General features: G+C 48.7%; 1 protein-coding gene across 1 annotated transcript in view; it reads left to right on the top strand.

Annotated features, from left to right (window-relative positions):
* Window positions 1–10,302, top strand: part of LOC311050210 (uncharacterized protein) — a 10,554-nt gene extending 252 nt beyond the window's left edge. Inside the window, exons 2-3 of the mRNA XM_084064192.1 lie at window positions 1–1,696; window positions 10,273–10,302. The exon at window positions 1–1,696 is cut by the window's left edge and continues 60 nt beyond it. Coding sequence (XP_083920318.1) covers window positions 167–1,696; window positions 10,273–10,281 — 1,539 coding nt within the window. The 5' untranslated portion in view covers window positions 1–166 and the 3' untranslated portion in view covers window positions 10,282–10,302. The remainder of the gene's footprint in view (window positions 1,697–10,272) is intronic.
* Window positions 10,303–15,247: the final 4,945 nt, after the last annotated feature.

The raw sequence follows: 15,247 nt of genomic DNA, 5'->3' as shown, positions 1-15,247 counted from the left end.
CGAGGGGCAGAGGATTACGCACAGACTTTATATGTTTGTGCCGTATTCATTAATAAAACGCCCTGTGAGGCCTTCGCACATACTGTCTCCGAGTGTTGGTTTGGTTCAGTCTTCACAAGTGGTGGAGAATACGGGTAAAGACTGATCCACGCCAATACCTCTGATTATGGAGCATGCACAGGCACTCACTGCGCTCCTTAAGAGCCAGACCGAGTTACAAACAGCAGTGCAAAAGTTTATGGATAAAATGACACGGGACCCGGTGCTCTCGCGGGCACCAGGCGATGTACTCACCAAACTGTCTCCGGATGACGATGTGGAAGCCTACCTGGAAGTATTCGAACGCACCGCCGCTCGGGAGAGGTGGCCAGTGGCTGACTGGGCCTCGCTCCTCGCGCCGTTTCTGACCGGGGAAGCCCAGCGAGCGTGTCGGGACCTGACGCTGGCCGATGCTCGAGACTTCCCCAAATTAAAAGCTGCGATCCTGGCCTCCCACGGCTACAGCCTCCCCGCCCGGGCCCAGAGGTTCCACAACTGGGCCTACCAGGTGGCCCAGTCTCCGCGACCGCAGGTAGCCGCTCTGCTGAGAGTGGCGCACAGCTGGCTGACCACCGGGGGAGATCCGCCCGCCATCGACCGCCTGGTGATTGATAGATGCATCCGCTCGTTGCCGCCTGATGCACGGAAGTACGCCTCTCAAGTCAGCCCCAGCTCCCTGGAAGAGTTGGTGGCCCTGTTGGAGAACCACCAGGTTAGCGTGGAGATGCTAAAGACGACCAAGATGGACGCGCCGCATGGCGGCCCTGACGAGCGCTCCGGCCGCGAGCGAAAGAGGACGCCGCCGCCCAACCGCTCGCCTCCCCGTCGGAGGAACTCGGCCCCAGAAAGGCCCAGTCGGGGCCCACCGACCCGGAGGTGCTACGTGTGTGGCCAGCAGGACCACATTTCCTGGAGCTGCCCGGACCGGGACCGCGACGTCGCCATGCCTACCGCGTCCAGCGCGGACGGAGCCAGAGCCTGCCTCCACTCGGGAAGCAGCCCGGGAAGCCACTCCGTCCTGCCGGTGAAAGTGGGGGGAGTCGACACGCACGCGCTCCTGGACTCAGGAAGCGCCGTCACCCTGGTCCACGCCGCCCTGGCCAGGCCCTTGGAGAAGGCCACCATCCCGGTCACATGTGTCCATGGCGACCTCCGCCATTACCCGGTCAGCCACATCCACATCCAGACGCCCCGGGGCAACGCCGTGGTGACCGCCGGCGTCGTCCCGAATCTTCCCGTGCCGCTCTTGATCGGCTCCGACTGCCCGCTCTTCGCCAGGTACTGGGAGCCGGGTCTGACCCGTCCGCCGCCGCACCGCCGCCAGCGACGGCCCACTCGGCCCACTAGGCCCACTCGGCCCAGCTCGGCCACGGGCCGCCCGGCCTGCCCCGCCTTTGGAGCTCTCAGCGACACCTCCCTCAGCGGCGACTCCACAGGAAGGGACGCGGCGGCGCCCGAGGAGGAGGATCCACCCAACGCCCCGGCGGAGACCACGCCGGAGCCAGACGCAGACGCGGACCCGTTCATGGAGTTTCCGCGCCCTGAAGCGTGTGCCTCGGAGCGGAGAGGGGAGTTCGCCACGGCCCAGTGGACCGACCCGAACCTTGAGATGGCCAGGCAGCGCGTCGTGGCCATAGACGGACAGAAGGGCGAGGGGGTGAGTGACCTTGTGTCGCCATACTTTAATGTGAAAAATGGATTGTTATATCGGGCCGTGTTAGTTAGCGGGGAAGAGCTAGTGGAACAGCTCTTGGTGCCGAAACCGTATGTCACTCGAGTTCTATATTTAGCCCACACTCACCAGTTCGGGGCCCACTTGGGGGTGAAGAAAACGTATGATCGCATATTGGCTCGCTTCTATTGGCCCGGGGTGAAACGGGCTGTGGAGGATTTTTGCAAGAGCTGTTCGGAATGTCAAAAAATGTCTCCCCGTCCCTCACAACGTAACCCCCTGGTACCACTACCGATTATCGATGTGCCGTTTTCGCGACTAGCTATGGACATTGTGGGCCCACTCCCCAAGTCCGCCCGGGGCCACCGTTACATTCTCGTCATTGTGGACTATGCCACCCGCTATCCAGAGGCCATACCATTACGCACCGCGTCAGCCAAGGCTGTTGCGCACGAACTGTTAATGCTCTTTAGTCGGGTGGGAATTGCGGACGAGGTACTCACGGACCAGGGCACGTGTTTTATGTCTCGAGTTATGACACTACTGTACCGCTGGCTCAAAGTGAAACGCATACGCACATCGGTGTATCATCCCCAGACCGACGGACTGGTGGAGCGGTTTAACCAGACTCTAAAAAAAATGTTGAAAAAGTTGATTGATGTGGATGGCAAGGACTGGGACCAGTTAATTCCCTACGTCCTGTTCGCCATCAGAGAGGTGCCCCATAGTGGAGCGGCTAAATGCTTTTTATTGGCAGAATCTTTCAGTTGATGATAAAAGCGTGAAAATTGGCATGAGCAGTCTCCATGGGTCACTTGACAAGAAAATTGTCCGAGGCAGTTGTAATTTCAAGATGGCGGCCATTTTTCAAGATGGCCGATACCTTAGTGAGCAGTTAAGTGATATGATGGTTTATTTGGTGATACAAGCATGAAAATTGGCATGAATAGTCTCTGTGGGTCACTTGACAATAGGCCACCCACAGCTACTTCACATTTCAACATGGCGGCCATTTTTCAAGATGGCCAACACTTTAGTGGAGCATTTAAGTTATATAATGGTTCATTTGGTGATACAAGCATGAACATTGGCATGAGCAGTCTCTGTGGGTCACTTGACAATAAGCCACCCACAGCTACTTGAAATTTCAAGATGGCGGCCATTTTTCAAGATGGCCACCACCTTAGTGGAGCAGTTAAGCTTAAGATACAAGCATGAAAATTGCCATGAGCCGTCTCAAAAGGTCATTTGACAAGAAACCCCACAACCACCGCTTGAAATTTCAAGATGACTGCCGCCCGCCATGTGGATCTTTAAATGATACCTTTTCTCATAGAAATGTATTGGGTTCCTCAAAAAGCTCTGTCAAGAGAGGTTGTTTGACTGTGTTTTGTCTGACTACTCGCCCACGACCAGTCCAGTTTGGTAAAACCTGTCAGGAGTTGCCTCCCACCGGCATAGCTCTCAGGGTTCACTGAGGTACACAAGCTCCCTTACCACGACAAGGTAACAGTCACAAGGGCGGATTTATTTTTTATTTTTTAACTAACAGCCATTACATGTGTCAAATAAATACTAAGAAATGGGGAAACAAAAAATATGACTAATAAATGAGCACAGTTGTGGTGCTGATTAGCACAGTTGTGGTGCTGAACGGACAGTGCTCCAAAATTATAATTGAGCAATGGCTAATACTGAATGGCAGTAGCCACGGAACCATGACAAACTATACTAAGGAACTAAACTGAAAATATGCTTCACCGTTACGTATGGCAGTGGAAGGCAGTGGAAGCAATGTTACAAAGTAACAACTGAAAATTACACACTAATAGACTGGTAACAAAGTAAAACATGATGCACTGATGTGGCGAGGGGAAGCCGAGCCATAGGCTTACACTTGAAAACACAGAGGACAACGGGGAATAACTCTGGCAAAATAAACATGCAAATAGGTTCTAGCAGGGGCAACTATATAGGCATGTGCAACTGAGTCCATATCTGAAGCACTTACTACACCTTCCAGTACATGCCTTGGTGCACCCACATTTGGTCAACTCCCAACAACTCTCCGCAATAGGTGGAAGTGGAGTCCAGAAGACTTACCACTTCTCGTCCTGTTCCACCCATCCCCAGTCAGATGGCTCGGCATTTGTGGATGTCGCTTCAATGCCTGTCCCCACACGTATCCAGCCTCATAAGAAGCACGTTTGGCATGCTCTTTGAGTGCTGCTTGAGTTGGTGGGATCAAGTCATAATGTCTTTGCTTTCTGGCAAAGAGATCAAGATGTAGATGCTCTCTTTTGGGCCCTTTCCAGCTCTGTGATGTTGAACCTAAGTTTACAGCTTAAATTATATTTTGCTCTGTTTCTTGTCAATGTGCTTTCTATAGTCATCACCTTCATCTAGTCGGGTTAGACTAAGTAAGATAGGTAGAGCATTGATCTTATGAAATAATGGAACATTTCTTGCAATGGTATCATAACCAGTACGATCGTGCTCTCTGTTGAATAAACTCGGCTGAATGAGTTTTTCCTTGGTGACCTGCTGACAAATGAAACATCTGTCCCAGTTAGTTTTCTCAACTGTTATGATGGCTTCTGCCATGTCTGCAGCATAGGCAGAGGCCGAGGGTTTATCCTTTTACCACCTTTTACCAAGCACTTTGATGTATGGGATACAACTAAGTTCGTGCCTTAACCCTACACCTAGTCCGATCGTTCATCCAATGCCATTTAAATCCTGTGCGATCTGTACACCATCCGGTTAACTAAAACCCCATTAACCTTGGCTCGGCTCTCCCGCGCTGGCACAACCTGTCAATTCAGGTGCGGCTATCTAATTGTTTTGGGGTAAATTAGACAGCATTTGGGGTACTAACTTTCAATTAGCTGACATTGAACCCCACTCTGAGTTTAACAGCAGTGATATATCACCAGTGTGCCCTGGTAGTGCGGATATTCACTCTTATCTAATCTATCTATGATCAACAAATCAACACAACTGTATTGTGATGTGTTAAAAGTTGTTCTTTAGCATAATAACAATAATCGTATAATTGTCCTTAATGAAAAAAAACATACATTTCTATGAGAAAATGTATCTTTTGAGGATCCAGGAGGCGGCCATCTTGAAAATAGAAATTTCAAGTGGATGTGAGTGTTTTCTTGTCAAGCAACCCTTAGAAACTGCTCATGCCAATTGTAATGCCTGTATCAACAAATAAACCATTATATAACTTAATTGCTCCACTAAAGTGTTGGCCATCTTGACAAATGGCCGCCATCTTGAAATTTCAAGTAGCTGTGGGTGGCCTATTGTCAAGTGACCCACAGAGACTGCTCATGCCAATTTTCATGCTTGTATCACCAAATAAACCATTATATAACTTAATTGCTCCACTAAAGTGTTGGCCATCTTGAAAAATGGCCGCCATCTTGGAAATTCAAGTAGCTGTGGGTGGTCTATTGTCAAGTGACCCACAGAGACTGCTCATGCCAATTTTCATGCTTGTATCACCAAATAAACCATCATATCACTTAACTGCCCACTAAGGTGTCGGCCATCTTGAAAAATGGCCGCCATCTTGAAATTACAACTGCCTCGGACAATTTTCTTGTCAAGTGACCCGTGGAGACTGCTCATGCCAATTTTCACGCTTTTATCATAAATTGAAAGATCGTAGCACTTAGCTGCTCCGCTAGTGGAGCGGCTAAATGCTTTTTATTGGCAGAATCTTTCAGTTGATGATAAAAGCGTGAAAATTGGCATGAGCAGTCTCCATGGGTCACTTGACAAGAAAATTGTCCGAGGCAGTTGTAATTTCAAGATGGCGGCCATTTTTCAAGATGGCCGATACCTTAGTGAGCAGTTAAGTGATATGATGGTTTATTTGGTGATACAAGCATGAAAATTGGCATGAATAGTCTCTGTGGGTCACTTGACAATAGGCCACCCACAGCTACTTCACATTTCAACATGGCGGCCATTTTTCAAGATGGCCAACACTTTAGTGGAGCATTTAAGTTATATAATGGTTCATTTGGTGATACAAGCATGAACATTGGCATGAGCAGTCTCTGTGGGTCACTTGACAATAAGCCACCCACAGCTACTTGAAATTTCAAGATGGCGGCCATTTTTCAAGATGGCCACCACCTTAGTGGAGCAGTTAAGCTTAAGATACAAGCATGAAAATTGCCATGAGCCGTCTCAAAAGGTCATTTGACAAGAAACCCCACAACCACCGCTTGAAATTTCAAGATGACTGCCGCCCGCCATGTGGATCTTTAAATGATACCTTTTCTCATAGAAATGTATTGGGTTCCTCAAAAAGCTCTGTCAAGAGAGGTTGTTTGACTGTGTTTTGTCTGACTACTCGCCCACGACCAGTCCAGTTTGGTAAAACCTGTCAGGAGTTGCCTCCCACCGGCATAGCTCTCAGGGTTCACTGAGGTACACAAGCTCCCTTACCACGACAAGGTAACAGTCACAAGGGCGGATTTATTTTTTATTTTTTAACTAACAGCCATTACATGTGTCAAATAAATACTAAGAAATGGGGAAACAAAAAATATGACTAATAAATGAGCACAGTTGTGGTGCTGATTAGCACAGTTGTGGTGCTGAACGGACAGTGCTCCAAAATTATAATTGAGCAATGGCTAATACTGAATGGCAGTAGCCACGGAACCATGACAAACTATACTAAGGAACTAAACTGAAAATATGCTTCACCGTTACGTATGGCAGTGGAAGGCAGTGGAAGCAATGTTACAAAGTAACAACTGAAAATTACACACTAATAGACTGGTAACAAAGTAAAACATGATGCACTGATGTGGCGAGGGGAAGCCGAGCCATAGGCTTACACTTGAAAACACAGAGGACAACGGGGAATAACTCTGGCAAAATAAACATGCAAATAGGTTCTAGCAGGGGCAACTATATAGGCATGTGCAACTGAGTCCATATCTGAAGCACTTACTACACCTTCCAGTACATGCCTTGGTGCACCCACATTTGGTCAACTCCCAACAACTCTCCGCAATAGGTGGAAGTGGAGTCCAGAAGACTTACCACTTCTCGTCCTGTTCCACCCATCCCCAGTCAGATGGCTCGGCATTTGTGGATGTCGCTTCAATGCCTGTCCCCACACGTATCCAGCCTCATAAGAAGCACGTTTGGCATGCTCTTTGAGTGCTGCTTGAGTTGGTGGGATCAAGTCATAATGTCTTTGCTTTCTGGCAAAGAGATCAAGATGTAGATGCTCTCTTTTGGGCCCTTTCCAGCTCTGTGATGTTGAACCTAAGTTTACAGCTTAAATTATATTTTGCTCTGTTTCTTGTCAATGTGCTTTCTATAGTCATCACCTTCATCTAGTCGGGTTAGACTAAGTAAGATAGGTAGAGCATTGATCTTATGAAATAATGGAACATTTCTTGCAATGGTATCATAACCAGTACGATCGTGCTCTCTGTTGAATAAACTCGGCTGAATGAGTTTTTCCTTGGTGACCTGCTGACAAATGAAACATCTGTCCCAGTTAGTTTTCTCAACTGTTATGATGGCTTCTGCCATGTCTGCAGCATAGGCAGAGGCCGAGGGTTTATCCTTTTACCACCTTTTACCAAGCACTTTGATGTATGGGATACAACTAAGTTCGTGCCTTAACCCTACACCTAGTCCGATCGTTCATCCAATGCCATTTAAATCCTGTGCGATCTGTACACCATCCGGTTAACTAAAACCCCATTAACCTTGGCTCGGCTCTCCCGCGCTGGCACAACCTGTCAATTCAGGTGCGGCTATCTAATTGTTTTGGGGTAAATTAGACAGCATTTGGGGTACTAACTTTCAATTAGCTGACATTGAACCCCACTCTGAGTTTAACAGCAGTGATATATCACCAGTGTGCCCTGGTAGTGCGGATATTCACTCTTATCTAATCTATCTATGATCAACAAATCAACACAACTGTATTGTGATGTGTTAAAAGTTGTTCTTTAGCATAATAACAATAATCGTATAATTGTCCTTAATGAAAAAAAACATACATTTCTATGAGAAAATGTATCTTTTGAGGATCCAGGAGGCGGCCATCTTGAAAATAGAAATTTCAAGTGGATGTGAGTGTTTTCTTGTCAAGCAACCCTTAGAAACTGCTCATGCCAATTGTAATGCCTGTATCAACAAATAAACCATTATATAACTTAATTGCTCCACTAAAGTGTTGGCCATCTTGACAAATGGCCGCCATCTTGAAATTTCAAGTAGCTGTGGGTGGCCTATTGTCAAGTGACCCACAGAGACTGCTCATGCCAATTTTCATGCTTGTATCACCAAATAAACCATTATATAACTTAATTGCTCCACTAAAGTGTTGGCCATCTTGAAAAATGGCCGCCATCTTGGAAATTCAAGTAGCTGTGGGTGGTCTATTGTCAAGTGACCCACAGAGACTGCTCATGCCAATTTTCATGCTTGTATCACCAAATAAACCATCATATCACTTAACTGCCCACTAAGGTGTCGGCCATCTTGAAAAATGGCCGCCATCTTGAAATTACAACTGCCTCGGACAATTTTCTTGTCAAGTGACCCGTGGAGACTGCTCATGCCAATTTTCACGCTTTTATCATAAATTGAAAGATCGTAGCACTTAGCTGCTCCGCTACCAGGCTTCCACAGGGTTTTCTCCGTTTGAACTGGTGTATGGGTGCCTTCCTCGGTCCTACTGGCCACCACCTCTCCGCGGACCCCCGCCGCCGTGCCGACAGGAGATGACTTGGCCCCGTCGCAGCGCCAGGACCTGAAGGAGCTGCTGGCGCGCAACGACGACATCTTCTCCGAGCTGCCCGGCCGGACCACCGCCATCCGCCATGACATCCGCACCAACCCCGGCGAAATAGTGCGCCAGCGGCCCTACCGGATACCGGAGGCCCGGAGAGTGGCCATCAAAGAGGAGGTGAAGAAGATGTTAGAACTCGGCGTAATAGAGGAGTCCCACAGCCCCTGGTCCAGTCCAATTGTGATCGTGCCGAAACCTGACGGGACCTTGAGATTCTGTAATGACTTTAGGAAGCTGAATGAAGTCTCGGCCTTCGATGCTTATCCCATGCCACGAGTCGATGAGCTGATCGAGCGCCTGGGACCGGCCCGCTTCGTCAGTACCCTGGACCTAACGAAGGGGTACTGGCAGGTGCCCCTGACGGAGAGAGCCAAGGCCAAGACGGCGTTCTCCACCCCCGAGGGCCTCTTCCAGTACCGCGTCCTGCCGTTTGGAGTCCATGGCGCCCCCGCAACCTTCCAGCGGCTAATGGACCGGGTCCTGCGGCCCCACCGGGACTATGCTGCCGCGTACCTCGACGATATCGTCATACACAGCCCTAGTTGGTCCCAGCACCTCCTGCACCTCGACGCCGTCCTGGGCGCCCTAAGACGAGCCGGCCTCACCGCGAACGCCAAGAAGTGCCGGGTGGGTCTAGCGGAGACTGACTATCTTGGATACACCATCGGACGAGGGTGTGTGAAGCCCCAGGTCCGGAAGGTGGAGCGGATCCGGGACTGGCCCCGGCCCGCTACTAAGAAGCAAGTAAAATCATTCATGGGTCTAATCTCATATTATCAAAAGTTTATTAAAAATTACGCTACTATTGCAGCACCCCTATATGAGCTGACGCGCCAGAGCCTGCCCCACCACGTCGCTTGGACAGCGGAGACTGAGGCGGCGTTCGTCACGCTGAAGGCTGCACTATGCGAGGAACCGGTGCTGATCGCCCCGGACTTCCAGAAGCCGTTCCTCCTCCACACCGATGCGTCCGGCACCGGGGTCGGAGCCGTGCTGGCGCAGGTGGTGGAGGGAGACGAGCACCCGGTCACGTTCATCTCCAGGAAACTCCTCAAACATGAACGAAACTACGCCACGGTGGAGAAAGAGTGCCTCGCCGTGAAGTGGGCCATTCATCACCTGCGGTACTACCTGTGGGGGAGGACCTTCACGCTCGTCACGGACCACGCCCCGTTGAAGTGGATGGCCAGGAACAAGAACCGAAACGACCGGGTCACCAGATGGTTCCTTGAGCTCCAAGACTACCACTTCACCGTGGAACACCGTCCAGGGAAAGAGATTCCCCACGCCGACGCCCTCTCGAGGCTGTACGAGGAAAGAAGTGAAGCTCCCGACCCAGGCACGGAGCTTAGGGGGGGGATATGTGGGGCGTCGCTAGGCAACAGCCTGCCAGGTAAGCACCTCAGCAGGGAGAGTCAGTGGGACAGAGGCGGTGCACGGCCAGCCAGGCCCCGCCCCCAGCTGGGCTGCGTCATCGACGGGCGTTACCTGCCCGTCTACCTGTGGAATCAGCCTGAAGTGAGCGCAGCCGTGGCACCCAGCTGGGGAGCGCACAAACAATGTAAAAGCACCGTCTCTGCCTCAGTATGGACTGACTCTCCACGCTGGCCAGACAGGTGCACAGGCGGTAAGCGACCCCCCACTTCTTATCCTCCTCCTCATTTACCTGGTGTTATATAGATCGGAGTCTAATGTCTGTATCTCTCTGTTATAGGCAACCTAGGACCTGGTCCAAACCTTACAGAGCGTCTGTGGACAGGAATCCCCCGCAGAGCGCGGGCAGAGGATTACGCACAGACTTTATATGTTTCACTGAACCCTGGCTGGGTAGTGATAGTTATTGTTCTTGTCGACTTCGATTTGAAACGTAATAACAAGACGGCACCGGGGGAAACCCCGTGGACGTGCCGTATTCATTAATAAAACGCCCTGTGAGGCCTTCGCACATACTGTCTCCGAGTGTTGGTTTGGTTCAGTCTTCACGTGTTACAGATGTTTAGTACAGGTGTTTATGTGCCCCTGTCACTGCTTAGCCATGTTTCTAGAGCATGTGCTTTTGTGCTTGAGTGTGCACTTGTTTTTCCTGTAAGTGCCGTATTGGGGCTGCAGTGTTTTCTTGTGGCACTTCCCCTCCAGTAGTTTCCATGTGTTGTACCAGCCTAACTGTTCCCAACTGTCTGTCTGTCTGTCTGTCTGTCTGTCTGTCTGTCTGTTTTGACCTCATAACATTGAAACACACCTTGCATTTGCATTAGAAACATATTTCAACTGAGAATAAACAATGTATCCAGGCCAGGCCAGCTGGCACTGCATTCATTACTGCAGTGCCAGTGGGGAGGTCTTCAATCCCCAGCCGAGTCAAACCAAACACTATAAAAATGGTACCCAATGCCTCCTTGCTTGGCACTCGAGCATCAAGGGTTGGACTCGGGTAAGTCCCTGTGACATGGGGGGGGGGGGGGGTGTACTTGTACATCAAGCTGCTACACACTATCTAACGCACTGAACCCACCAAAAAAAGCGTCCGCACACACACAAGCATTATTGCGCGCAGGTTTGTGCGCGACTGTCCTCGCCAAACCCGGCCACAGCGGGACGTCTGGTCACCCTATATAGCCAGAGCGGGAAAAAGGTTGTGCAGCCAGTGAGAACGTCACTAGCACATCATTAGCATGGAGCAGAAGAAAGCAGCGTCCGTGCGCTTATGCTTGCGTGCCTGGGCTATACTGTATATGCCCACCTGGCTGTGGAACTATTGGTACCCAAAGCTACTTAATACTTTTACAAGCTCACAACACATCACATCACAATGCGTTGTGAGCTTGTAGATTGGCTATTTTCGCTATATGTCGTAGGACGTTTCATATAGGGCTTACAGGTAGTGGTTAGGAACAATCAGCACAAGACGCGGTGGAAAGCCCACACCAATGTGTATCCATTAACAACAATGTGTCCTGTCAAAATGCCCCCAGATCAAATTCAGAGTCCCTGTATGCTCTCACATAAGCTAAATGCCCCAAATGTACTGTAAAATCTCCATTAACACACATTCAAAGGACAAAGGGCACGTCAAGTTCTCCAGTTATTGTTCTGTTGCTGAAATGAGCATATCCCTAATGCTGAATTCACACCAGCAGTGTTATTCCACGTCTGTGTTCGCGGTGAGACTGAATGTGGTGTAACTGACTCCATCAGCATTACCATTACTGTCACACCTGGCCTTTGAATGAACATACATTAATTAATGAACATTAAAAACTTAGAAAATATTGTAATGACCTCTTAACCACTTAAACCCTATACATCATTGATCAGGGTCCTCCAGGGGTCTACATGGTCATCCACCTTTTTCCCTCTACACCAAATCTCTCACTACGTGTCAAATTGCAATGCATTGAGAGCTTGTAGAATGTTCGCCTATTTTGGCCAAATGTTTGCCTATTATGACAGAATAGGGATGCTAGGGTTCATGTGATAAAAAAAAACAATGAATACATCTTATAATACATATGATCATATAATAATATTATAAAGAGGTGCTCAGTTGAAAGGATTGATCATAATCTAGTGCAAGACGTTTGCGAGACATCTGAATCCTATTAGCTAATCCTACAGGGAAATTTCAGTCCAAGTATTTGTAGACTTGCAATAATATGAATATAAGAGCTTGTCAACGTTTCCAAACTATGAGGGGAAAAAAAAACCCTGTAATACATGTAGGCATTTAGCAGACACTCTTTATCCAGAGCGATAGTAAGCAGGGTAAACACCATACATCAAAATGCATAGATAGAGACAGTGTAGTGCCTCAGTAATCTAGGATCATAGGTAAACCAAGAACCTAGCATCAGTCTAGACAGCATCATATCAAAAAAATAAATCATCTGTTCATTGAAACTATACAAACTATAGGATGCCAGGTCAACAAATGAACCTGGCATCTATCTAAATTACATTTTAAAACTGCTTATGTAATACTTAATAACACATGAATGAATGCGCTGTAAGCGCATTCATTCGTGGAGGTAAGCAGGTAAGCAGGAATTACCTCCACTTACACTACAACGTTTATTCCTCGGTCTCCTTCTGAGATAGCGAGGGTTTCGCGCATTCGTACATTTCTACATTTCGTGGGAAACAGCGAGGATTGAGGCAGCTGACAGCAACAATACGCAAGGATATGAGGCTTGTTATGCCTGAGTGAGCTGCCAGGTGAGTGAGTGCCCACGCAGAACAGCTGGAAAATGACTACACTGGGAAATGTAAGTCGGGAGTCTGTGAGGTTGTAGATCGGCTATTTTCACTAGTTTGGGTCCCGGGGCGACATCAAATGTCTCGAGGTTGGGAGCCACTGATGTAACCATTTACTGGTTTGTTGCAAAACGCCTACTTTTCCCAGGGAATATAGACCGTTATTTGTACACATTGTTCTCATTTGTGGTATTCACGTTCCATGTGTGACTCCATGCAGGCGTATTTCAGCAGGCCAGTTCACTGACCTCGTCCGTCTAACGTCACGGGGACCTGCGCTTCCCCTTTTCAAAGCTGTCACTTCCTAAAATGCTGTGCTGTTGTCGTGTATGTACGCAGTGCGCAGGTTGCCCGTGCACACAGCCATGTAACTTCCCACACTGCCAAGGTCTGAATGATTAGCCGATGACGCTACAGACTATACCAGAGAAAGGGACCACTGATAATGTATCTTTAAATTTACAAAGCCGCGTGTGTGTGTGTGTGTGTGTGTGTGTGTGTGTGTGTGTGTGTGTGTGTGTGTGTGTGTGTGTGTGTGTTGGCATGTTTCCCGCAGATTACCCGGGGGTGTGCAGTGCCAAGTGGGAATTCGGTCAGACGAATGGTTGTCGAGAACCGAAAAATCACGACGGTCTGTATTTGTCTGTCCGCGGGTCTGCGGAGGACGCACCGAAGCTCTGTGCCTGGGAGTTGTAGGCATCGGCTTCACTGATTGGCCAACCCAAGCACCGGCTTCACAGATTCGCCGAGATTTGAGTCACGTTTGTGCCGTTGGACCAATATGTACTTAATATGTATTGTGTACAAAGGAACTCAGGCCCTCCTGTCTCCCGTCAATGCCCATGTACATCATCAGTATGACGTCAGCAGTTTTTGACTATATCAGGAATCCCAGTATCTCCATGTCTGGTCAATCGGTCGTATGTACTGGCTACTCCAACAACAGGTGAAACGGGTACTTTGACAACAAACACAACAAGTACAGTGGATATTGCAGAAAATGGATGGGCCACGCAATCCTATAGCCTCGCGTGGCCAGACTATATCACTGCGTGGATATGAGTCTGGTGCTTCTATGAGGACGTTTTTTTCCAAGGGGGCGATATTAAAAAAAAAAAGGCTCTGCACACAATTGGTTATACCTACAACCAACTACCAATTACAGTCTCCCATATTTGAATACTGGGCCCTGATTGGTCACTCCAGACTTCAGGAGCAGGAAATGGATTCACAACAGACCCAAATCTCTGAGGGCAATCTTTTTTTTTGCACTGGCTGAACGCAATCCCGACTTGCATCATTCCCGCCCATTCATAAATCACCCACTGTGATTGTAATATCTAGCGTTATTAGTATTAGTACTTTGATGATGGGTACCGCACTGAGTATTCCAACAATGGGTACAGCGAGTACTCTGGCAACAGGTACAACGGATATTGCATAACCGTGTGGGGCATGCATTCCCCAACTTGCATCATTGCCGACTTGCCTGGTCCCCGAGCAGGCCGACTGGTCTAGCCATGTTAAAAGACCTGAGGCGATTCCTTAAAAAAAATCTAAATCATAACAGTTTTTGGAAAAAAATCTAAAAAAAAAAGTTTTCAAGATTTTTGACAAGATTTTTGACCCGGAACGCATCTGTGTCACTTTAGATGTCTTTGGCTATTCAAAAATAGCAGATCTACAAGCTCATAGTGCGGCACCGAGTGTTCGCCTATTATGACATGCCTATGCTAGGGTTCATGTGGTTAATAATGATTGATTGATTGATTGATTGATTGATTGATTGATTGATTGATTGATTGATTGAATGGATGAATGAATGGATGAATGGATGATCATATTCTGGGGGAATATGAATTGGTGTAGATGGGGAAAAAAAAAAGTGAAGTAAAGATCAAGGTCCAGTCTATGGTTTACTCCTTCATCCTATGCACCTTCCTCTCCTCTTTACTCCTCCACCCACCCCCCCCCCTCCCCCTCCCCCCATCCCACCTTTCTTTGTGTCTCTCTGTGATCCCTCGTTCCAGCCTCTTCCTTCTTTTCTTATTTTCTTTTCCCCCATCCCACCTTTCTTTGTGTCTCTCTCTCTCTGCTCCCTGGTTCCAGCCTCTTCCTTCTTTTCCTCTCCAGTCACTTCCTCTCCTCTGCTCTCCCTCGGTTTTCCATGATGCTTATTTTCATAAGAAGGAATTCTGCTGCTCTCGGCACTAGTGTCACTGTGGTATGTGTTCCTGGGAGGGTAGCCAAGGCTACGAACACACACACACACGCGCACACACGCACGCACGCACGCACGCACGCACGCACGCACGCACGCACGCACGCACGCACGCACGCACGCACGCACGCACGCACACACAGACACACACACACACACACACACACACACACACACACACACACACACAGACACACAGACACACACACACCATATC

The sequence above is a fragment of the Gymnoscopelus microlampas genome (assembly GCF_963454915.1).
Source record: "Gymnoscopelus microlampas genome assembly, chromosome: 8".
In the NCBI taxonomy this organism is placed as follows: Eukaryota; Metazoa; Chordata; class Actinopteri; order Myctophiformes; family Myctophidae; genus Gymnoscopelus; species Gymnoscopelus microlampas.
The sequence above is the reverse complement of the archived record's forward strand: the minus strand, read 5'-3'. Positions and strand labels throughout refer to the sequence as shown.